The 25,844-nt window shown below is 36.3% G+C and overlaps 2 protein-coding genes across 6 annotated transcripts in view; both read right to left on the bottom strand.

Annotated features, from left to right (window-relative positions):
• Positions 1 to 7,460: 7,460 nt before the first annotated feature.
• Positions 7,461 to 25,844, bottom strand: part of LOC310721010 (putative C-type lectin domain family 20 member A) — a 49,562-nt gene continuing 31,178 nt past the window's right edge. The window contains exons 1-8 of one of the 4 annotated variants that reach the window (XM_083532202.1): positions 14,972 to 15,031; positions 14,176 to 14,233; positions 13,170 to 13,562; positions 12,539 to 12,880; positions 11,608 to 11,696; positions 10,106 to 10,209; positions 8,501 to 8,517; positions 7,461 to 7,935 (exon numbers count right to left, since the gene is read on the bottom strand). In XM_083532202.1, the coding sequence (XP_083388328.1) occupies positions 7,931 to 7,935; positions 8,501 to 8,517; positions 10,106 to 10,209; positions 11,608 to 11,696; positions 12,539 to 12,880; positions 13,170 to 13,562; positions 14,176 to 14,221 (996 nt within the window). In that variant the 5' untranslated portion in view covers positions 14,222 to 14,233; positions 14,972 to 15,031 and the 3' untranslated portion in view covers positions 7,461 to 7,930. Of the gene's footprint in view, positions 7,936 to 8,500; positions 8,518 to 10,091; positions 10,210 to 11,607; positions 11,697 to 12,538; positions 12,881 to 13,169; positions 13,563 to 14,175; positions 14,234 to 14,971; positions 15,032 to 25,844 lie in introns of those variants that run through there. The other 3 variants (XM_083532203.1, XM_083532205.1, XM_083532204.1) reach the window with 3 other exon arrangements.
• Positions 21,081 to 23,795, bottom strand: LOC310721012 (putative C-type lectin domain family 20 member A). 2 transcript variants are annotated; one of them, XM_083532209.1, is made up of 5 exons: positions 23,746 to 23,795; positions 22,862 to 23,257; positions 21,809 to 22,150; positions 21,465 to 21,556; positions 21,081 to 21,329 (listed from the first exon to the last, which is right to left on the bottom strand). In XM_083532209.1, the coding sequence occupies exons 1-5, from the start codon at positions 23,780 to 23,782 to the stop codon at positions 21,222 to 21,224; spliced, it is 975 nt and encodes a 324-aa protein (XP_083388335.1). In that variant the 5' UTR covers positions 23,783 to 23,795; the 3' UTR covers positions 21,081 to 21,221. The 2 variants fall into 2 exon arrangements, with proteins under 2 accessions (XP_083388335.1, XP_083388334.1); XM_083532208.1 differs by lacking the exon at positions 23,746 to 23,795 and having other exon boundaries at positions 22,862 to 23,325.

Genomic DNA, 25,844 nt, shown 5'->3' with positions numbered 1-25,844 from the left:
AGTCGCAAACAATTAAGATCACTTTGGTTTGCATCCAGGTCAGTGTACATCACCCTGCAGTGTTGTGCCATGACACTCTTGTCAGTATCAGGTCATAATTGTGAGGGACACTTCTAATTAAGGATACACTGGTTGGAAGAAGACCATTTGGAAGCATTTTAATTGAATAAAACGCACAAATTCTTTTTGAAAGACCAGAGGGCAACCTCTTTATGCCCTCCCCAAGCCCCCAGGTCCAACATTTAATACATTCATTAATAAATAAATTCATATCATCTGTAGAAAATTAAATTTTTTTCTGTACATACTTCACAGTTATGCAAAGGGGGTGGGGTGGTGGGGGGGTGGGTCGAAATAAAATTCAGATGCATCATGACCATATGCAATTTGTACAGATTTACATTAAAATTACATTTTTAAATGCAGTTTCATATTTAAATGATCAAATTAAGTTTTGCATTAAAAAATTAAAAGGAAGTAATTTGAATTGAAGATATTTGCTTATTCAAACTTTATTATTATTATTATTATTATTATTATTATTATTATTATTATTATTATTATTATTATTATTATTATATTTTAAAAGATAAATTGAAATAATTCTTAAATCATTAATCAAAATTGTCTTTTAATTAATGATACTGATTGCTATTTTTTTTAGTTCAGTCTGTTCTACCAGTTTGGATAAGCATTGAGAATTAAAACATACCTGGGATATGGAAATTGGTGTTCTGGGTTTGCTTTACTAGTTCTGTTTCAGATCTTGCCTCTCTAAAAAGAATCTCTTTACTTCACCTGTCCACTTAATTCTGGAAAGATTACGACATGGACAGATTTCCATTTGTCTTCTTTTTTCCTTCACACTCCCGAATCCTTATTTCAACACAAACAAATGCTGACCCACCATGATGTAGTGAAGCCCAGAAACAGGTCAGCACACGAATCTTACAATGTTATTTCAACTGCATTCTTACTGTTTGAATAGATTTTCTTGGCAAATGAAAAGTAGCTCCATTCTCCAGTGTTGGATTTACAGCTAAAACAAACCTCAGCTTCGACTCTACAACTATAAAAACAACGAGTGCTGTTTTCCATAGGAAAAGTGTAACCTAAAACCAGCTTTCAGTGTCACAGGTCTAAATGTAAGAGTTTATGTCTGTGTACAGACAGAGTAGCTTGTTAAAAAAAAACTACAATTAAAAGTAAATCAATTGTACAAATAAAAGTAAAACATGATGCCAATATGATTAATTGCTAATATATGATATACATAAAATGAAAATGATCAATTCTCACCTTCAATCCAATGTGGAAACTGTGATGTATTGTCATTTTTCACAAAGTTTCTTTGGGTACAGCTTTGGCCTCTATAGATCTACTGCATCAGCAAGGTCTCTCCTGAGCAAAGATCTCAAGATATGCTCTTAAAGCTACTTTGAGGAAGCACAAAGAAACAGGCAATGTTGAGGAACATAGATGCAGTGTTCGGTCAAGAAAACTTAGCAGATCCATATCCCTTCAACATTGGAAGATGTTTAGTGGTTCCATCACCAAAGACTGGCAGAAATCAGTGGGACTCAGGTACAAACTTCTACTATCCAGAGCAGTCTGGCCAGAAGTGGTCTACATGGAAGAATTGTGATTAAAAGCCATACCTCCAACATGGAAACAAGGTTAAGAGTCTCAACTATGCACAAAAACAGGAACTGGGGAGCAGAAAGTCTGAAATCTTCGGCTATAGTAAAAAATCAAGTTGTTTGCTTAAGGCCTGGAGAGCAATACAATGATGGGTAAACAGTGAAGCATGGTGGAGGTTTCCTTGCAAGTTTGGAGCTGGTGTTTTTGATGTTGAGAAAAATAAACAGATGCTTCTCCATCATGCAGAACCATCAAGGAGGCATCTTATTGACCCAGAATTTATTCCACAGCAGGACAATGACTTCAAACATACAGTGAATGTCATTAAGAACTCTCCTCGATGTGGAGAAGAACAAGTCCTGGAAAAGTTTTTGCCTGATCTCAAAATCATAGATTCTGTTTGGGATTAACTGAAGAGAAGGAAGTAGGTGTCTACATCCCCATAAGATCTGTGGTTAGTTCAAGATGTTTGGACCAAACTACCTTTAAATACTGTGTGCACTTGTACCCAGAGGTTTTCATGCTGTTTTGGAGGCAAAGGAAAGTCACACCAAATATTGATTTGGATTTTTCTTCTGTTTGTTTACCTTCTATTTAGTCAATTGATATAAATAAACTATTAACACTAATTTGTGAAAGCTTTTTTACTTTACAGCATTTTTTTCACAAGTGCCTAAAATGTTTGCACAGTACTACAAGCATGCATTAGAAGCAAACTGGTTATTACATTTGACATAGCAGGTATATTATACATGACTATTTAAGGCACACATACACACAGTCTATTAGCTGCTTCTGTCACATTCTATATTGTTTCTTATTAAAATGTTTATTTAATATTACACAGTAATAGATTCAATCCTGGGCTCCAGTATTTAAAAATGGTCGCGTTTGTACCCATGCTAAGTACTCGCTTCCAATAAACAATAAGAATATGCAATATTTAATATTTGTCATAAAATTGACAATCCGAAATTTGAGGTAAAAAATGTTTACAAGCAGTAAAAAAAAAAAACATTCTCTCTTAATTCCTTCACTTGTAGCAAATCCCTGAAACCCCCTTCTGAGTAAAAGTATAAATTAATGGAACTTCTTTGAGTTTGTTACCTACTTGACATGAAGGTGAGCATCTAGACTTTAGGTTACATTTTAATTACAGTTTAATTTCAGGTCATCTTTTTCTTTCTTGCGGAAGATGTTTCCATCTGACTGCACCTTCCAGGTGATGGTAGTGTTCATCAACATGCCATTTTTCGCCAGTTTCTGCTTTATCTAAGGATTGAAACCAGGATTTTATCAGTAAACAAATAAAGAAGACAAATACTTTTCACCTGGAAGCCAAAAATTTGCAAATTAGATTATTATAATTTTTTTTTTTGGAATATCAGAAATTTGAGCCATTGATCACATTGGTGTTGAAGCATTAAATTTGAGACATCATGTGACTCACTTGCTCAAAAATGGAAGATTTCATGGCTGCAGGATCGAAGACACTCCCATTAGACATCACCTGCAGTCTCACTGTCTGACTTCTTTTTGGGGAAACTGTGGAATACACACACATTATATATATATATATATATATATATATATATATATATATATATATATATATATATATATATATATATATAAAAACCCCTCTGTTTACATTGATAGGAAGTTGGATCAATAAGTACTTACTGTTATCACAGAAAAAATTCAACTGACTGGTGCATACTTCGCCAGATATATATCCGTTTTGAAGCACTGCGCAGTCTTTAGAGCCGTATAAACTGTCAGGTTCTCCAGGACTCCATGGGACGTTCAAAGCCTCGGTCCCGTCTGACCACTTCCAAATGTCCATGGTCCTATGCAGACCAATCCAGGAATCACCCTGGGAAAGTCTAAACTGCACGCAAATGTCATCGTCTTTACTGTTAAGAATGATGGCCAGGTCCGAGTGATATGTGCGGCAGTAAACCTGGGCATCAGGCCAGGTCATTGAAGAACCGATTGGAACGAACCTTGCAGCGCCAATGAATTGAGCTGTGAAATAGCAAAAAATAAATCATATAAATAAATTGATAATAAGGCACACATGCACAGTAAATATAAAACCAACAAAACAGGACATTGTCTCACCATCGTAGCAGATGAATGGTCGTAGTATGTAACAATCTATATCATACCACTGATTATTTCCTGCTATTATAGTACACATTTCCATTTTCCAATAATTATCAGGTTGTCCCGGGTACCAATTTGTATAAATGGTATCGGTCAGTGAGACGTTATTTATGGTCCAGCGCCAGTTATAGATATCATTATACAATCCACTCCAGGCAGGAGTTATCAGACCCTTGCTTGTAGATACTTTCTTCACTCTTAACCAATCAGTATCACTTAGGACGGTTGCCAGGTCAGTGTACATCAACCTGCAGTAAGCCTGTGCATCTTTCCATGTTGATGGTGTCATTATCAGGTCATAATGGTGAGGGACGGTTTTCAGGACGGATACAGAGACTGGAAAGAGACCTGTTGGTAACAGTATGTTCAGTCAAACACAAAATATATTTACACTTGTCAGCAATTTATTATAAATATTTGTAAAAATAAAATAGTGAGGTGAAAGAAGAAATATTTTAATGGACACCGTCGAATTATTTGTCTTGTTCTGATTCTTTAGTATTCAATGAACATAATGTGTGTTGCATTACAACCCTTTTATTGTAATTATGTTGTATTGGGATGACTGAAGCATTTACACTGTCGATTTATATCCCAGTCTGCAAAACATAAATCATTCCTATGGTGTGTTCACGTGTTTATTTAGTAGAATCTGGAGCTCATACAGTATTTATTGTGTTATAATATATCACATCAGGGTACAAACAATTCTAAAAATATTTGTGAGACTCCTGTTATTGTATTGTAAAAAATTAGAATAAATATAAATTATTATACAGACAGAGAAAGAAGAAATAAAAAATAAAAAAAAAAACGAGTTTTGAAAAGTGAAAAATAAAATTACCAAAAGGACAGTAAGGACAACTTTTTTTATTTAATACTTATTTATTTATTTATTTATTTATTTATTTATTTATTTATTTATTATTATTATTATTATTATTATTATTATTATTATTATTATTATTTTTATTTTTTTACTTTTATTTCTATGTTGGGTTGGTTAAAACTTCTACTATCAGTATTTATCATTTGGAGAATGTTATGTAGTTTAGCAAAACTAAAAATAATAAAAAATAAAAATAGTGATCTCTGTAATATTGATTATATTAAGTAGCAAAAAACATGTAGTTTATAAAAAGCTCTCACCAGTGAAACACAGGATCAGAAAAGGATTTAGCTTCATGATGGAAATGTGGCTTTGGAGTCTAAACAAATAAACAAAAATAAAAGATAAAAGAATAAAGTACAAAATAATGAAATAATTGATTTTAGTCATTAAAATGACTGACCATAAAAAGTCATTCATTTATGCATAGAATTAAAATTATGGAATTTATTAATACACCAGTGAATCATAGAAATTTGTGAGAATCTGCAAGATTTTCAATAAAATCAGAAATTATTTTAGTTTTAAGCAATTTCAGTGATAAAAATAAAGCATACCTTTAACATGGAAACTCTGAAGACGGGTTTCTTCAAATCTCCATTTTAGCTTTTCGGAACGTTCTACAAAACCGATCTGTTACTTCACCTGTCCACGTCTTACATGTGACAAGTGTGACGCAGACTGATTTCCATATTGGTTGAACTTTTTCCCAGACTCCAGATTTCTTATTTAAAAATAATATAAATACTGAAAAAATACTTTACATTTGATCCCAGAAAGGAGTCATGAGGTTACATTCCGTGTGTCGATAATCAGATCCAACATCCAGCACGTGCAACGTTATCAAGACGGAGTTATATGTTGCAGTCGTCTTCAAAGTCGTCTTGAAAGGATATTATTCATGAAGAAAAATCCGCAAGATGCAGTAAAGGCCAGAAACAGGTCAGGGCTCGATTCTTACACACCTCACAAACTTATGAGAGGCTTTGTGTAAAAGACATTTCGTGTAAAAAAAACTCTTCATGTTGCACTTAACAACTATAGAAACAAAAAGTCTTGTTTTCCATAAGCAAAGGAGTGTCACCTGAGCTCAGCCTCCACAGCTGGAAATGTCACAGGAATGATCTGTAATTACACAGTTTAGGCTTTAAACAAGTCTGCAAACTGAATGACAGATTCAATTGTAAACAAGCCACATTGCACTTTTTTTTTAATTTCATCACATATTTCTATATACGATTCTTTTTCAATGCCATTATATTGTGATTTATACTTTATTTATCTGTCTTCTTTTTCTTTGTTTTATTTTTTTTCCCCATCCTATTCCCTCATGCCAGACCGTCGTAAAAAGCATTTCACTCTATGTCGTACCCTGTATGTATGTGTATGTGACAAATAAAATTTGATTTAATCATACTAAGTTCATGAATATACACATAATAGCCAAGTCCAGTAACTCACACACTATTAATAAAGTCAATCACCCCAATACAGTGTGTTAGTTCATGATGTCTTACTTAGATGCTAATTTTAACTGCTAAACGTTTCTCCATGTGATATTTTCATAGTATTGTGTGCCTGCTTGTAGGATGCTGGGATCAGGGGCAAACGTCCAGCAGGAGGAGGAAAAATGCAGGGAACTGGAGTTGGAACTGGAGTTCACTAACAGTGACAAAAGAGTGATTTGTGATTTAATATTGTTTTACTTGTTTTTTTTTTTTGTTTTTGTTTACTACCCTTTATATCTCCATACCCTTACATATCTCCATACACTTGTTGAGCACTTTATTAGAACCACCTGTACACTTACACTTTCATGCAATCATCTAATCAGCCCTATTATGCAGTAGCAGTACGATCGATCAATCGATAGATAGATAGATAGATAGATAGATAGATAGATAGATAGATAGATAGATAGATAGATAGATAGACAGACAGACAGACAGACAGACAGACAGACAGACAGACAGACAGACAGACAGACACAAGGCTCTAAGCGACTCCGGGTCCATAATGAATGATTAATTGAACAGGGGTCACCAACAACCGGGCACCAGGTCGCCTGCCAGGACCACACGAGTCGCCCGCGATCCTTTTCTAAAAATATCTCACCATAGCGCCACTTACCAGTCAAGTCAAGTTCAAGTTTATTTCTATTGCGCTTTTCACAACAGACATTGTCTCAAAGCAGCTTTACAGAAATCAACAGTGAAGGTGAATGGTGTGCGTTTATCCCTGATGAGCAGCCGTGGCGACTGTGACAAGGAAAAACTCCCTTAGATGATATGAGGAAGAAACCTTGAGAGGAACCAGACTCAAAAGAGGAACCCATCCTCATTTGGGTGACATCAAGAGTTTGATCATAAATCCTTCAACAGTACAGAACACTGGAGAGTGAGAACTAACATGATTAGTGGAGTGTGTGATTATAATTAGTTCATTCTACAGTCTTAAACAGTCTTTATGGTTATAAAACTAGGAGCTACTAAGCAACCTACCAGTGAGATGCATCAATTTTTTTTTGTTGCTATCCTTTTTTAAATCACACTTACATTGGATTCATGTAACAAATTGATATCCATTTCAGTAATTCTTTACAGCAGTGCGAGAAACACTAACACGCAGCAAACCTTCACCCGCACCAGCAGATTCCTTCGTCTCCTTACAGCTCTTACAACAGATGATCATTTGCAGTAATGAGTTTAAAGTTTACTGTGGAATTTAAGAAGTGGCTGAAAGAAAACAGGTGAATTATTGATTCACAGTACATTTTTATTTATGGCATTCAGCAGACACACTTATCCAGAGCAATGTATTAAAGTAATGAGGTTACAGTCAGAGGTGTTTTACTACTTTGACTAATGCATGATATTGTATTGTGGTACTGATCCCAGTCTCACAGCCACGACTAAACCAACACAACAGGACCGACTTGCAGTCAAAAAACTTCTATATCACAATAATGTGGTTATTTGCAGTATAATAAAACCATATTCATATTTGAGTTCGATCAGAAAAGCAGAAAAATGTTATGTGATTGTTAAAGTATACCAGTGTCATTAAGAAGCAGGTTGATTACAGAGAGCATGAAAGTGTTAAAAAGAGAAAATGTTTAAACATAACAGGTTACAGATCTTGTTTTTTTTCTTGTAAATGTGGTTTCCATCAGGCCACAGCCTCCAGGTCACTCTGGTGTTCGCAAGCATTTCATCCCGGTTATGTTTCTTTCTAATCTGGAAAATAGAATTTTTATATAACTAATATATATATATATAAATAACCCCTACATTATAATTGTACTCTCTACATAAACATCCTGTGGTGTAACAGCAGTTTAGAACCGCTGCATAAACACTCATTAAGTATACACAACTGTATGTGCATTTCTCCTAATTAAAGAATTTTTTTTTTATTAATTATAATAATTTTGCATTTTTAATTCTATGAAAAATAGTTTTTTATTTCCATTGGATTTAAATTGTTTTTTTATTGCCATCTTTTTTTTTTCTTTTCTACTTTCTTTCTTTCCTTTTTTTTCAAATCACTTAAAAGCTTTTTTGTTTCTAATTAATTCTCATTTTGGAATCACAAAAAAACTGTATATTAAAATTCCAGCAGGGACCCAAGAAGGTGGAATTTAAACAGCATATATCTGGTTTTCAGCCTTTCATGTGGATCGATGTACAATTACCATTCTAACAATGCTCGCGTTCCTACAATTCTTATACTTTATATCAAATTTGGCTCAGGAGATCTTGAAAAGCTGCCTGAACACAAAGTTTTTAATGAAATACTCACAGCAGCTCGGATATGTCCTGGGAAAGTAAAAAAGAAAAAAGAAAACATGAGGGTGTATCTCAGCAACGCATCCAAACATTATCATGAAACGTACAAATGTTTTAATGATCTAATGATCGCACTCTAAAGTTTCGTACAAATACTTTGTTATTGCGTTAAAGTGGATTTGTTTCTGGTATCGGTATTTTACTTCACTATTTATTCGTCTGACAACTTTTTACTTTCACTCATCAAAATCGTACACAAATTTCTGTACATTTTTGCTTACATTTTCAAACCTCGTTACTTTAGTTTTAATCGATTTGCTGACATGATCAATATGTTTGACAATAAAGCTTGACTTTGAAATGGACTAATTCACATCGAATAAAAATATTCTCTGATTCTGTAATACGTGAAATAAAACTTTCTTTGGTGTCACCTCATTAAGCGTCCGTGTGGAAAAAACAGCGAAGGTTCCGTTTGGTGTCCTGATCATTTATGTCATTTAAAACACCATAATTATTTAAAAACCTTTACAGGAATATTTTGTCATCGTGCCCTTTGTTGAGTTCAGTTTTGCTAATAATAAACATACGTTTACATAAAACATCTGCATGTTGATTTAAATATAAAAAAAAATAGAAAAGTATGAATTGAAGGTACAGATAAACAGATAAAATGTGCGATTAAGTTGTGATTAATCGCAAATTATCACATGACAATCATTCGATTATTTGCGATTAAATATTTTGATCGGTTGACAGCCCTAATATTGATATGACGTGAGGTCCAGGTACCAGCGTGACACTAAAACAGGTAGTAGTAAAGGTCACTTTTTACTGAAGTACATCTCAGAGCCCAAACTTCTTTACTTAGTCAGAACTTTTAGAGTCTTTTAAATCTGCACTTTGAATAAAGTGAATGATGTGTGTACTTTTTCCATCTCTGTCATACACCATCTTCCCAACAGCAGTAGCATTGGAACACCTTGACTACCACTTCCCTCTTTACTTCTATAATTGCACACATCATGAGTGAATCTTCATATTACTCTTGAATCCCTTTGCATAAACTAACAGCTAAGACAGGAGGTGGAGCTGGAGGTAGCAGAGCTGAAGATGTTGAGATGTTCATTGTTAGGGAAGATGATGGACAGGATTAGAAATGAGTTTATTAGAGGGACAGCGCATGTAGGACGTTTTGGAGACAAGGTGAGGGAGGTGAGATTGAGATGGTTTGGACATGTGCAGAGGAGGGACATGGGGTATATCAGTAGGAGAATGCTGAGGATGGAAACACCAGGAAGGAGGAAAAGAGAAAGACCAAGGAGGAGGTTAATGGTTGTGGTGAAGAAAGACATGCAGGTAGTTGGATAGAGGACAGAGGGGGTATGGAGATGGATGATCCTCTGTGGCGCCCCCTAATAGGAGAAGCCAAAAGAAGAAGAAGAAGAGTTGTTGTAGACGTGTGAATGCATGTCTCAGGGATTGTCACTGGCATGTTTCATTAACTAGTTTCATTAAGACTGTAGTTTGATTGTAGTTGGCAAAATTGAAACTTTAGAGTAAACGCGATCCGTAAAAAAACAAAAAAAAAACAAAAGAGTGACCGTTTAGACATTACAAGTATTGTGTTTTTATCTTGTGAAAGACGTTTCCATCCGGCTGCACCCTCCAGGTCACTGTGGTGTTCTCCAACATGCCATTCTGATCAAGTTTCTGCCTGATCTGAAAAACAGAAACAGAATTTTGATTGCTCAGTACCATTCGGATATAATTACACATAACTCTTGGACATTACAATTTCTACATTAACTTACTACTGATTTCAGAAAATAATCTTTATTCCTAAAACCTTTGTTCAAACTGTTTTCATGTCGGTCCCCGGAATGTAAAAAAAGGACCAGTAAAATTTTCTCTGTGGTTCCAGAATGAAAGTCTTTTTTGATGCCTTAATTCTGGAATCACAGATCAATTTCAGTCATTCATTGGTTATTCTTTTTTTAATCCTCGCAATCCTTAAAACAGTCTGAATAAATAGTTTTTGTGAGCGGTGCCAAGCCACCAATCCGTAACTTAAACATCATTTCCTGTATGGTTTCTTATTGGTTTATGTATTTAGGCAAACGCTATGCACTTGAGGCTCTAGTTGATACGTCACCATTAAGAGATACTGTAGCTCTTAATGAATATACTTGTTCAGTATTGATTTATTCATTCACTGGGGACTTCAAAGCAACTTTTGTACGTCCCTCTGAAAAAGGGTGTCTGCTAAATATCCCAAATTCAAAAACAAATGTTGTGTTTTGGATTCGGGGTGTTACATCACCCTCATCACTCTTGATTTTGATGTCCATCAACCAGAGTTTTTGGGGAGATGCCATTTCATTATACATTTTTATGAATAAAAATAAAAGATTATTACTTTCCCAAATAGGTTAAAGTCAAAAATACATAATCAGTAGACATAATATATTTTTTAATTATCAATATATATATATAATTGGCACAGTACAATTTGTGTAAATCAAACATGATTTGCTCTGGAATGACAAACAATTGCTGCGCTCGTACAAATGCAGAGACTTATCCAGACTGCAGTAGTAGAGACAGTAACGCTGAAGACCCACTGTATTGTTTTGACAAAGATGTCAATCATGTAAGTAGACTAGTGTTTGCTTCTTAATCACCAGTATCTTTTTTTGGTTGTTTAGATTTATTTTATTTTAAAATGTCCCCCTGCCTGTAGATGGCGCCCTAAACAAAATTTTTAAGGAAGTAAACTGAACAGATAGGAAAAAACTACTGTGTTGGTATTGATTTGTTTTTAGGTTTTATACTTTTAAAGTTTGTTATGCAGAATTAGATGTTCAGCCTGTAGTGAAGGTTATCTGATTTTCAAGATAATCAAAATATTTACCAAAATTTACATTTAATAAAAAATCTTGACAGTCATTAGATCTAATCAACCCTGCAGTCAGTCAAGGATACCGAGTGTCAAGCACAAGAAACCCAACAGTAGCAAACAAAAACCCACAAAGAGAACGATCTCATTCGAGAAGCTGAACAGTGGGAAATTCAAATTGCTGCATTGTAACACAATTTGAAAGGAAGTCGGCGACTCACCTGCTCTAAAATAAACGACTGCAGAACTGAATCAAACACACTGTCATCACCCTTCACCTGCAGTTTGATGTAAGTCCTCACTGGTGGAACTGTGGAAAACACACATCCATTCGTATTTTTATTTTTATTATTTATTAGAAAGAGTGTGTGTGTGTGTGTAAAATCTCTTCAATTTTAGATGATTATTAATATTATTCAATTTGGAAATACAAATTATTGAGGCATTTCCCTTCATGAACTTTGTTCTGATTCATTTCCTGCCATCATTTATTTTTGACTGTAATCTACACTATGGGTTTGGAGGCACCTGACCATAAGTATGCAATGTGTTTTATTGTATATCGCGTTCCACATTTAGTCTCCATTTGCTGATGTAATTTATTTTGGGGTGCATCCAGTGCTTATCTTCCTCCCAAAGATCTTCATGAAGGTCAGAGCTCTATAGCAGGAGATCTTCCACTCTTACCCATTCAAAGCAAATCATCCTTGTGCACTGGGGCATTGTCATGCGCTAATATTTTGGAGTTTTCTAGATCAAATAAAGGAAATGATTCATGCTAGCACATTAAACAGACAAACTACACAATTGTGTCCAACTTTGTGCTAACAGTTTGGGGATGAACCACATGTGCTTTTTAAGGTCAGGTGTCCCAATACTTTTTTTGTTTGTCCATATAGCGAACTTTTGCAACATACAAATATTTGAATTGTCCCTCATCAACTGTCCCTCCTTCTACTTTGTTATAAAAGATCTTGGGGAACACCAGCGGCATTGCAAACGACAAAATACACAGAAAGCTTTTTATAAGCAGAAACAGGCGCAATTGTTATATTCCTTATTTCTTAGCTACGATTCTGAAAAAGGTGATTTTCATTTAAATGGCTCTTCATCATCATCAGCAAAAATAAAACCAAGCAAACCAAGACTCACTGGTGTGACAGAAGAAGTAGTTCAGGTTATAGCAGGATTCATCAGAGAACAGCCCATTACTAACTGATGCACAGCTCCCCCAAACTCTCGCAGCATTATTCGGTTTTCCAGAAGCCCAAAAGAGGGTTGTAACATTGGTCCTGTCTGACCACTTCCAAGTTTCCCTGGATAGGCCAATCCAAGAATCACCCTGGGCCTCTTGCAGCGCCGCCAGCAAGCTTTGGTCCGAGCTGTTAAGTGAGCTGGCCAAATTTGTGTAGTGCAATCGGCAATAAGCTTGAGCTGCAGCCCAGGTCATTTGTGTGTTGATGGCTACGAACTTTTTATCATCAGTGAAATTAGCTGTAAAATGGAGAAAGAAAAAGATCTGAATAAAATGAGCAAACATATTGTATCCACCTCGAATGTGATCCCAATACTCTTTATTACTTATTTGATATTTCACAGTTTAATTATTTGTGTTTACCTACAGGGCAGAGAAACCTTAGATCCTGTATTATAATACAATTACTAATAAAGTATAGATACTATAATAATAATAGTTAAATAATCACAACAGAAAAATGCATGGAAAAGTCTTGGCCTCTCAACCAGTACTTAAACAAAAAAAATGAGCAGGATATTGACTCACCGTTGTAGCACACGATGGCTCGTACAAAATAACACGCCGTATCGTACCAATTACCATTGACACCTAAAGCAACACATGATTCTAATGACACAGCATTATTAGGCTGTCCAGAGGACCAAGAAGTATAACCAACATCAAGCAGTAGGAGGTTGTTCAAGGACCAGCGCCAGCTTTTGATATCATCATACAAACCAACCCAGGCAGGTGTGGCCAGACCTTTGCTTGCAGCTTCTTTGTTCAGTCTTCGCGAATCAGCATTACTAACGACTGTTGCGATGTCAGTGTACTTTTGTCTGCAGTAGATCTGTGCATCTGCCCATGACATCTTTGTCATGATTAGATCATACTTATGAGGAATCCCTTCTGGGAGTAAGACATCAACTGGGACGAAACCTGTTGGGTACATTTTATAGTTGAAATTTGTGTTAAATTAAATTATGGATGATTTCAGAAAAGCTCCAAAGCAACTAAGAAAAAAAAACAGCCACAATGGAGGGTTTTCAAAAAATAAATGTCCTGTTTATGGTCCTGCCACAGCATCACATTTAGATTTAAGTCTGGACATTGACACTCCAAAACCTTTTTTTAATTTTAGTTTTTTTGTTTTTTAAATAATGAAATCAAATTTTTAAAACTGCATTTTGTATCTACTTGGGTTTTCTTTGTGCATTATTAAAAATTAGCTTGGAAAAAAAAAAGTGGGGAAAATTCCAGCATAGTAAATAGACCTACATGTATGCAATGTATTACTGCTCACCAGCTTTAGAACCGAATTTACAATCAAGCCAAAACAGCTTCAAATGTTCAACAATTTGTTACTAAAATGTTACTTGAGCTGCGTACACGATTTATTTATTTATTTATTTATTTTTCTTTTATCGCTCTGACTGAATTCACCTTTAAACCCCAGCAGTGCAGGTAACTCAACCCTGAATATTGCAATTTGTGTCTCCATCCATAATCCGTAAGCAAAAAAAAAAAGAAAATAGTTAATAAAAACACTCACTAGTGAGATACAGAGTGAGATGCAGGAAGAGATGTTTTTGCTCCATGGTGTACTGTAGCTGTGGAGTCAGGAAAACAGAGAGGAATCAGAAAAACGAGCAAAATATATGCAAATAGACAAAATATACTTAATCTTTAAACACAAGCTGCTGTGCAGTTCCATGACAGAGTTTCAAATAACACCCAAACACTCCATTCTGAACTTATGATTTCAGCACATTTTTGCTTATACATTCATAAATCCAATGAAGACATTTAACTGATAGTTGTGTACATAAGTTTTGTCCACAAGCAATAGCATTTTTGTAACTTTGCCCCTGTATGTCCCCATAGTGAGTTTCTTATACGAAGGCTTTTACAAAGGAATTCAAATTACGGTTGGGTTCATAAATATTTGTCTATAAGTGCAAAGTCTTTGCAATTGTACCCTGTTATGACACCACAGAGGATTAAAAATGAAGTCATGATAGAGTGACTGTAGACTTTTATTGTTGATATTTCAATGGGGTGAAGAAAAACATTGCATTACCCATTGAGGTAATATTCCCACAGTCCCTTCCTTTTTTTTTTTTTTTTGCAGGTTATATAGTAAGTATATTTTATATATCATATTTTGTAACAAATTAAGGAGCTATGAAGTCAAAACCAATGAATCTATTTACTTGCATTTTTAAATGCAGCACAAAACCCTTTTTTTTTAAAAGGGAAAAAAATGATTAATTGGCCAATAAATGAACACTAACCAAACCATTGAATAAATAAATAATGCATGCAGTTCAACATCCATTAAATCGTACCTTGATTGTGATGTTGTTTCTTCAAAAGCTCTCTTTACCTCTGTCTATCATCACCGCTAATATGAACTTAACACGTTTAAGTCTTTTTTAAGAAAGATAATTGGCAAGAATTTGCATCACAAATAGAAGAAACTGATTTTCATATTGACGCTCCTGGATTATCCAACTTAGTTGACCTTTTGAGTAGTGAGGAAACGTAGCAAACTAAATTGTAGCAGTGACTGTGAGCAAACGATGCCTTTGAGACGCAACAAAAACAAGGGCACAAAAAAAAAAAAAACACAACAAGCTTTAAAAAGAAAAAATGACCATCCGTGTGCCAATTGAGCCCATTTAAGCCACCGTATGGTTTAACCATTTAACTTCAAATAATAAAAACATTTTTATTTTTGTGCTGCGTTCCGATAATGAATGTGCTCCACCAGTGTGCATGCATTCCCTTGACCTGGCTCTTTTACAGTTTTGTTCATGCTGACCAAATCACTGTAATATTTGCTTTCAGATCCCATCTCTCATTTTACAGTACTGAGGCTGAAATCAATCTATCGGTAGGAGAATGCTGAGGATGAAGCCACCAGGAAGGAGGAAAAGAGAAAGACCAAGGAGGAGGTTTATGGATGTGGTGAGGGAAGACATGCAGCTAGTTGGTGTGAAAGAGGCAGATGTAGAGGACAGGGGGGTGTGGAGACGGATGATCCACTGTGGCACCCCCTAATGGGAGCAGCCGAAAGAAGAAGAAGAAGGCTGACGTCAACCTAAGGAGGAAATAAAGCTTCTCAATACTTATTGTGGAACAACCTAATAATTTCCTGTGTGATATTGTGATAATGAAATAAAAGAAAAGGAACACTAAAAACATTTGTAAGCAAGAATACAGAACAAGTGAAGAACAGGTGATGTGAGCAACACAACCAGGAAAACAAATCCGAAAAAGCGTCTGAAAAAACACACGTTTGATGTTGTAATGGAACGACACTCATTTAAATGGTTGTTTAATATTGCTCTACCATGGTTTTATGAGACAGGCAAACTGGAATCTTCTCTGGTCTTTCTGTAGACTTATTTGAAAAATTTGCTTAAAACATTTGCTTTTTGGCCTCATTTGCCTTCATTTAGATTTATCCTTCATGGTTTGCCCTCTGATTCTTTGAAGTTACATAGAAAACCAGTCAGAAGTATTAGCAATTATACTGGATCAAGCACATCCTCCAGGAATGAGGCAAATCTGTGAAAGTCAAGAATCAAGGGAATAAATAGCGATGCAACACCTTCAAAACCGGAGTAAAAAAATACACATTCTACAGGCAGAAAGACACATCGTACCAGAACAACATGATGAGAAGAATATTCACTGGGGAAAGAACTGTTCATCAGCTAATGCAACTGCACTGTGTACGTTTGGTACTTTTTTGACATCAGTGCTGACAAAAGAAGGAAGAACATTCTAAACTGTAGAGGACTACATCTGCTCAAATTCAGCCACATTCTTCAAACCTCACTGAATGTGTTTGACAGTGAATCACTTGATACTTCAAGAGCACCCAGAAGTGGACAGTAACAACGTAAATGTAATTCGTTACTGTACTCAAGTAGCTTTTTCATGTATTTTGTAGTTTCTGAAGACTTTTACTTGACTGCTTTTCAAAGTAAAATATCAAACTTTTTACTTTTACGCAAAATCGGTCGTTCTTTTTTATTAATGAGTATAAAAACGTAACTGTTCAAGCGCACCAGCAAACCACCAATCAGGGTAGAGCGTGCGCTCTGTTTTCAACTTGTATTGATCGTTATGGTCCGGGCGTCCACGCAAAAAACCCCAACAAATAATCATTATATTTTTATTTGTATCTTTTTTAACGCTCATTTTCATGGTCGTGTCAATTATCATATCATGTGATGGTGAATGAAGCTGGTCGGGACTCGGAGTCTGCACCCACCACCCGAGAAGGTCCCTCACTCGTACACTCAGAAAGGGTTGGGTGACGTCACGACATTAAGGAGAACAGGATCTTAATTAAAAATTATGAATGACAAAAAAGGTTCTAAACCCTCAGTAGCCCAATTTATTCAAAAGAAGAAAATAGTAGGGGGAAAACATGCAGAAGATAAAGGTCCAGCTCAATCGCTCATCTTGGATTGGTCTAGGATTGTAAAGAATAATGCATTTAATGAAAAAGGCTAAAAACAAATGCAAATTACTTGCCTGAAAATCAGTCTAAAGTCATGTGATAGATGGGCTGAATACAAGTCAGAAACATCAGAATCACTTGTTTTCGCTGTAGGAAATAGATCTCAGTTCAGGACAGTAAATTCCCAATCCAGATAAGAGACAACATGTCATGAGCTTCACCCTTAGGTCAGATCAGGAGCTAGCTCAGTGCTATGCAAAGCAAGCTTCGTAAGCATTTTAATCGCAAAAATACTTTTTTTTATCTTAACCTTGTTAACACCTGAGTTCCAGTAGACCCAAAGGAAATCCAAAATGGTGTTAATTAAAATCTAAGAAAATAAAAATATATATAATCTAAAATACAGATCGTACATCTTACATTATTACATATAAAAAACTAAATAACTTTATTTCAATATTTAGCACCTCAAAAATCAGAGTTTAACATAGAAAATACTTTCACACTGCACTTTAAATACATTTCATTAACAAATTATCCTGCAAATAAGTCTCCTAAAATAAGCAAAGCTTCCACATTCACCTTGAACCGCCGTGTGTTAAACATTATTCAAATTCTAGATCATACAAACCCAATTGACAATACACAAGTTACACAAACATTAAAATTCAAATGTTGCCCAAAAGTCTTGTGTTGCATATTTGTTGTATTTGTTCAAAAATTAATTAAAACTACATAAAATGCACAAAAAAAACAAATGTACTATATAATATGATGGCAAGCATGTTACAATACTGCAAGACAGCTTGTTCAAAATTAGGATTCCCATTAGGGGGCGCCACAGCGGATCAGCTCTCTCCACACCCTCTGTCCTCTACATCTGCCTCTTTCACACCAACTACCTGCATGTCTTCCCTCACCACATCCACAAACCTCCTCCTTGGTCTTCCTCTTTTCCTCCTACCTGGTGTCTCCATCCTCAGCATTCTCCTACTGATATACCCCATGTCCCTCCTCTGCACATGTCCAAACCATCTCAATCTCACCTCCCTCACCTTGTCTCCAAAACGTCCTACATGCGCTGTCCCTCTAATAAACTCATTTCCAATCCTGTCCATCGTCGTCAATCCCAATGAACATCTCAACATCTTCAGCTCTGCTACCTCCAGCTCCACCTCCTGTCTTTTACTCAATGCCACTGTCTCTAATCCATACAACATCTCAGGTCTCACCACAGTCCTATAAACTTTCCCTTTCACTCTCACAGATACTCTTCTATCACAAATCACTCCTGCTATCACTCTTTTCCACGCACTCCACCCTGCCTGCACTCTTTTCTTCACTTCTCTAACACACTCTCCATTACTTTGCACTGTTGACCCCAGGTACCTGAACTCCTCCACCTTCTCCACCTCTTCTCCCTGCAACCGCACCCCTCCACTGCCCTCCCTCTCATTCACACACATGTACTGTCTTACTCCTACTGACTACTAATAATATCACAAGTCCAGGGACACAATCCAAACTTAAAGTGGTTTAAGAGAATGAGCTCAGGTGATTGGTGAATAGGCATAAATGGGTTCAAACAATATCATGAACTGAAATAGAAACAAAGTTGAGCAACTAAACAGAAACAAGCTGCTTGGTAAAGGAAGTAACATTAAGCAAACTTTTGGGAGTCTATTATGTGTGTATGTTTGTGTGTGTGTGTGTGTGTGTGTGTGTGTGTGTGTGTGTGTGTGTGTGTGTAACAGGGAAAACCTGCACTGAATTAGTAGTGTGTTGAGCACTGTGGACCATGGAAACGGTCTGTGTTGGCCATATTTGAAGGTTGCTGGGAGATATTTGGCTGTGATACACCGCCCCATTTGGCTCAATTAGCTACCTCTTGGTTTGCAATTGTAAGTTGGGGCTAAGATACTGGAAGCAGAGATATTGGTAGCAGTGATTTAGTCAACCAGATATTGTAAATAAAAGAAAATTCCTTTTCTGCAGCGAGATTTCAAGATAGTCCTAAATCAGAAAGTGGGCTGACCATCAATGTCTGTTGGAGCAGAGGGGAAAGTTTGGTCACATATTAGTGGTTTATCAGATAAAAAAAATAGAAGCAAATTGGTATTATTTCAAACAGCATGGAAGTCAAGTCAAGGCAAGTCAAGTCAAGTCAAGTCAAGTAGGCTTTATTGTCATTTCAACCACATACAGTGCAGTACACAATTCAACAAAACAGCGTTTCCCCAGAACAAATGTGCTACAGCAAACAACATAAATGAACAAAACGAACACTGTCAGCTGTCCAACATTAGATTAACAATTTTCTTTTTTATCTCCGAAATCCAAGAAAATGTTGTGGTATAACAATTTAGCTCAGAACTACAGTACATAGGAATATCATTCACTTGAATAGAGACTGTATGAATAGAGCATGAATGGAGTTTAGCATTTGGCTCCCAAACAGGGGGAGGGAGAGAAGGATCAGACGTAGTCTCATATAAATGTTTGTAGGAATCTAATATGTCATGACGAGATCATTACATTTGAAATATAAACTCAGGAGACATGTGGCTTTCAGCTGAGTACTTTTCTGGATCGCTCCAGGACTGATTTCATTTATTTATATATAAAATAAAAATTTAAACATCGAAATTTACATTCAAGGCACTTCAACATCTATAACATCTTTTTGAGCTTTGGATGGTAAAGCCCAAAGTGTCTTCTTTCCACAGCACTGATTGAGGTGGTAAATGATGTGTCTCTAGTTTTGGGGCTCTGATCAGGGCCGTGTCCCCTTGAATGAATTTAGTGCAGCTTTTGAAAGCATTGATCCTGGTATTCCCGTTGCTAAGGTCATCTGTACTCCATCTTTCCTCAGCACAAGACAACAAGACAATAAATGCCTAATGCATGTCTTTCCCTCTCTCCCTGTTTTCCCAAATAGTGTTCATTAGTCAGACAATTTCCTCCTGGATCACATAGTAGTTGAAAAACACTTCAGCTTTAAATGTTGCTTCAGCTTCTAAGTTTTAAAATGCTGAGGAATTGATGGGAATGCGATATATATATACATACGTGTGTGTGTGTGTGTGTGTGTCAGTATCAAATGCTTCAACCAAAAATAATACTAGTGTACCATGTCCAGGTCGTTGGCCGAACAGGATAAATATTTATTGAACACACTAAAACAATGTTTTTTGAACATAAATATGAACAAATACAGGCAGGAATATTATTCCAGAATAAATAAACCTAAACTTTAAATAAATAGCTCTCTATAAAAATTTCTTCTGTCAAAATTATACAAGTTAGAAATATGAACATGCTGCGAAAAAACCCTGAACAAATCAATACAAATTGTGCTTTTAAGTAAACGTTAAAATAACAACAAACGTTGTTCATAATAACAAACGTTAATCAAAACAATCAGATTTATTTGCTCTCGCAGTTCCGTCTCAGATTCAATTCCTTAATTACAGTCACATTCACTCCACTAATAACACACACGTGTTTACCGCCAGTGTCAGTAAACATCTACTCAGAGTCAACTTTTCTCTTCACCACTGTGAGGCGCTGTTTCACAATAACTGTACAATAGGGTTAAATACATCGACAGAAGCTCGACTTGATTGACGCTGGAATGTTCTCAGGTAGTCAAGTGTTCGGTGAGGCAGCTGAAGCGCTGCATTATGGGATCTGTAGTTTGTGTTATCAGCGCTTCATATCGCCGGGACATTAATAACAATAATAATAGATCTTTATAAAATCATCTCGCGGGCCGGATATAATTGTACGTCGGGTCGGATTTGACACTGAGTTTGACACCCCTGATCTTTGTGAAGTCACTGATCATTTTAATGATTTCTCACAATAATTGGTGACCCCCAGACTAGAGAGAACAAAAAAATGGAAAAAAAACTCAAGAATATATTGCATTTAGTAAATGCTGTAAAGCTAAAAATTAGGAATTGCATAATAGTGGAAAGTATATAATATTTAAAATGTTCAAATACACACGGGTTGTTAAGTTGCATCATCATTTTCATAAATTAAATATAAATGATTTACTACAACAATAAACATGTAACAGTAAACTATGTTCATTGTACATGTTTAACATTTAGGCATTACAGGCCATGCTTTTTTTTCTTATAAAAGATATTCCCATCTGGTTGCAACTTCCAGGACAGTGTGATGTTCTTGAACATGACATGTTCCTCCAGTTTCTTTTTCATCTGAAGATCAGATTCAGGATTTAATCATTAAAACATACAAGAAAAATGATATTAGAGCAGCATTCTTGAGAATAACAAAAATGTGTGCAGGTGAGCAGTAAGAAAGTTGTAACTCTCCAAATTTCAGGGACTCACCTGCTCTGAAATGGACGACTGCACAGCAGGATCAAACACACTTCCATCAGACTTCACCTGCAGCCTCACTATCTGTTTTGTCACGGGGGAATCTACAGAATAAACACACATAAATTGTTCTTTTCCATTTTCTTTTACTTGGACTTTTTCTTATGTGGTTGTTCTGGAATGAAGCCAATAAAATCCAGTCATGTTCATAAAAATGTAATGTAGAATCTTTATGCTGTATTTGTGGTATTTTGTTTTGTGAACTTTAATCCTTCATATTAGGCATCATTTCAATTATGAATAAGGCTGTTTGTGGTTTTAGTTCATTTGAGTAACAGGTATTTACTGTTACTTACTGGTGTAACAGAAGAAATAGTACTGAGCAGTGCACGGTTCATCAACGTACAGCCCTTTATAGAATGCTCCACAGTTATCTGAGCCATAGTAATTATTGGGTTGTGCAGTATACCATGGGAGTTTTGAGGTCTTGGTGTTGTTTACCCACTTCCATGTCTCTCTGGACAGCCCAAACCAGGAATCCCCCTGGATAGTCATCACCTGTGTTATGAAGTCATTATCTGAGCTGTTAAGAGAGCTGGCGAGGTCTGTGTAATGTGTTCGGCAGTAAGTCTGAGCTCCATCCCAGTTTAGCAGAGGACTAGCAACACCGATAAACCTGTCAGCTACACTGAGATTATCTGGGAATAAAAATATATATATATATATATATATATATATATATATATATATATATATATATTTATATATATATATATATATATATATCCACACACATTCAGTATATAATCTTTTGCATTTTTTATCATTACTTTTTCATTTTTATTTTGAACTTCAGCAACCACTAACCTTTTAAGCACAAGTTAAGACCAGTTTTACCTGACAATTTGTTTCCATGAACCAAGAAGAAATCAATGTGCACCCTGAACCACACACTGTATACCAACAGGCTTAGATCCTGAGAATCACCTATTGCAGTGACCCCATAACTTGAACATGAGACTTGATTTTTCTATTAAATTGAACTTTTTTTTTTTTTTATGACATTCTTGGAATCTTAGTGCTTGCTTATGGTCTAATGTATTATTTCATAGATTAAAAAAACTACAGCTGAAACAAGTGTGGAAAATTAGCTTGGATGAAAGAGGTCACATTTTATTTACCCTCTGCAGACCACAAACAGTAAATACAATGGAAATTAAAATAAAAAATGTAAACTTTAAATCTGAGCAACCTGGTACCAAATGAACTACATTTCAGTTCTGGTCTGCAAACTGGTGCTTGGGGACCCCTGAGTTACAGTATAATTGTATTGTTGTATAAAGAAAGGTGGAGGGAATGATTAAGGACTCCAAAACTAATCACATCACAATCTCGATAATGAGACTCACCGTCGTAGCATATGAAAGGCTTTAGATCTGCACATGGTTTATCAGCCCAGTCTCCAGTTGTATTCATTATTACACAACACGATTCTTCCCCATATTTATTATTCAGCTCTTCAGGCATCCAATTGGTAAAAATGCTGTTCTTCAGCAGGATGTCATTTAAGGACCAGCGCCAACTATTGGCATCATTGTACAATCCGATCCAGGCAGATGTGGCCAGTTTTTGTCTTGCTGCCTCTTTCTTAATTTGTAATAAATCGACATTAGTGATGATGATTGCCAGGTCAGTGTACATCATCCTGCAGTAATTCTGTGCATCAGGCCACGACTTCTTCATCAGGATCATGTAATAATTGCGTGAAATCTCTTGTGGGACGGATACGTCGAATAGTATAAGACCTGTTGGCGATAATCTGTTATAGAATATTCTAAACATTTTTGATATCATACAGCATGCACTGGAAGAACTTTACAGTGAAGTTCACCACAAATGAAGAATCAATTCTACAACCCAAATTCAGAAAAAGGTTAAAGGAGAATACTGAAGGGTGTCAAATTAGCAGAAAGTTTAAGAGAAAACACACACACACACACACACACACACACAAAAAAAAAAGCGAGCTTTTTGAATGTATCAGTAATGTTTTTCACTATAAGACTGGAAGATTGTGCTAATAAATAAAATCATGTAGAAGTAAAACACATGGAAAAATATATATTTTTAAATACTTCAACAATTATGAGAGTTGGATATGAATAATGTGATGTGCATGACAACTCTGAATATGGGCCCTGTGTGTGTGTGTATGTGTGTGTGTGTGTGTGTGTGTGTGTGTGTGTGTGTGTGTGTGTGTGTGTGTGTGTGTTGTGCTTAGAAATACACTTACCATTGAGATAAAGGATGATAAAAAGTCTCTTCATCATGAATAAACACGTGGTCACTGTGGGGTTAAAAAAAGTTATTAAAACATTTAACAGTGTAAAATGTCTACGGTGCTGAAATAAGCATCCATCCATCCATCTATCCATCTATCCATCTAGATCTGAAATCTGCTTCTGTTTCTATAAAGTCTTAGTTTTCACTGCCTAAATACTTCAACTAAACACCTCGTAATTTCTTTACACAAATCACTTGTGTTCAAAATATGCACATAAAACAAATTTAGAGTATTTACATTAGGCAGAGACTCATTTCCATTCTGAATGGGGCAGGGTTGAATGCCCCTGCGTGTTGCTGCTGTAATGTCCAACTGGTAGTTAATTAGATGTTTAATTGGTGGTGGTATTTAAATTCTTATAAAGGAAGCGCAGAAAGGTCCGTTAATAGATGCCCTTTCCTGTTGTCGCGCTCGTTCCTGGTGCCGTGGAGTCCTTTCGCTTTTACAGTTTTTCTCTGTTAATTTGGAGCGTTTCTCAGGTCAGAAAATAAATTCTCAAAACTACATCTTCAATGTCCACATCATTTAGTCATTTGTGCTCATCATTAAAACATTTACTTGTTGATTTGATAAAATTGCGAATGCTTTGGTAGATTAGTTTATTCGATTGTGTACAAGTGTCTGCTGTTTCCTTCATTATTTATTGTTTATGTTCATGTTGATCAAAATCTGTTATACTGGTTTCATCTGAATAGTTCTGACCCGCAAAACATCTCAGCTTCAGTTCATTACATGATTCATTGAATACTAAATGATTAAATCAGTTGTCAGAATCTGTCATTTAAAATTTTTATTAAACTTTTGTTTTGTAAACGTGTTGAATTGATAAATTGTGTCACTAATGAAGGCGAATGAATGGCATCAAATCAACCAATAGTCAATTAGTTCTCTAAAACAGGTCAAAGGTGAATCTTGTGAACCTTCAATTGTTTAGTGAATACAGACAGAGCAAAACAAAGAAGTATAAACCAATGGCCATGTTGTTTTCTGCGTAACTGCTGTGCTACAAACTTTTCTAGAATCCTGGAGATAAAGGGCATGTTTGGTATTGGCCTATAGTTAGATAGCTGACAGGGGTCAAGGTCATTGTCGTGGCGTCATCAGCGGGCAACGTCGCGTAATCCAGAAAGCTACAAAATGGCTGAGTGATGGAAGCGCTAATCCCCATGAGGAATGCGTCTGTCATTAGCGTCACTCGACAACAAGGCACTCCCAGGACAGGGCCTTGAGACAGGAACGTGCTTTCCCTCCATACATCCAAGGTTCAAGAGCACGCCTCGATACCCTGATAGTTCAAAGTGGGCTGCCACCTCGGGAGAACCCTCTTTCTCTAAAACACCACTGAAAGGGGCCTCATATGGAGAAAAACAAGCGGAATCACGTTGGTGGTTCTCTGCAAAGGAGACATCTCGTTGCCGGACCACCTGAAGCTCTGACCGAGCTAATACCAATCAGTCATCAATAAAGTTCAGAATGCGGATGCCATGAAGCCGTATTGGGGCTAGAGACGCATCCATGCACTTTGTGAAGGTGCGGGCGAGAGTGCCAGGCCAAAGGAAATGACCTGATTTTGGTAAGCTTTTCCCCCGAAAGCAAACCTCCAGGAACCTCCTGTGAGCAGGAAGGATGGCTATGTAGAAATCGGCGTTCCTTAGATCTATTGTGACAAACCAGTCTTCGGGCTTGATCTGTGACACGCCCTACTGAGAGTAAGCATCCTGAACCAGAGCTTTGTGAGTGAGCGGTTCAAGGAGAGTAGATCTAGGATCGGCCTCAATCCACCGTGTCCTTCCTTCAAAACAACGAAGCACTTGCCATATTAGCCCGACCAAATCGATGGCCCCTTGCCTCAGGTGGGTGCATACTTCTTGCTCCAGGACTAGAGCCTGTTTGGGTCCCACCAGGGTGGACAACGCGGGGCGTTCCCAAATCGTTTTGACGCAGCTCGAGCTCCTGAAAGGAAACAGTATTTTTAACAAACTAAAACAAAATTACCCCAAACCCCCCCATCTTATTAAAGTGTACACTACTTCAAAGATATAAAAGGC

Source organism: Silurus aristotelis (genome assembly GCF_946808225.1).
Source record: "Silurus aristotelis genome assembly, chromosome: 27".
In the NCBI taxonomy this organism is placed as follows: domain Eukaryota; kingdom Metazoa; phylum Chordata; class Actinopteri; order Siluriformes; family Siluridae; genus Silurus; species Silurus aristotelis.
The sequence above is the reverse complement of the archived record's forward strand: the minus strand, read 5'-3'. Positions and strand labels throughout refer to the sequence as shown.

Coding starts and splice junctions, on each gene's coding strand:
- LOC310721012 (XM_083532208.1), bottom strand. CDS start 23,306: ATGATATCAAAAATGTTTAGAATATTCTATAACAGATTATCGCCAACA. Junction 21,557..21,808: donor CTATTTCTTCTGTTACACCA/GTAAGTAACAGT, acceptor TTTATTCTGTAG/ATTCCCCCGTGACAAAACAG. Junction 21,330..21,464: donor AGTCGTCCATTTCAGAGCAG/GTGAGTCCCTGA, acceptor TCTGATCTTCAG/ATGAAAAAGAAACTGGAGGA.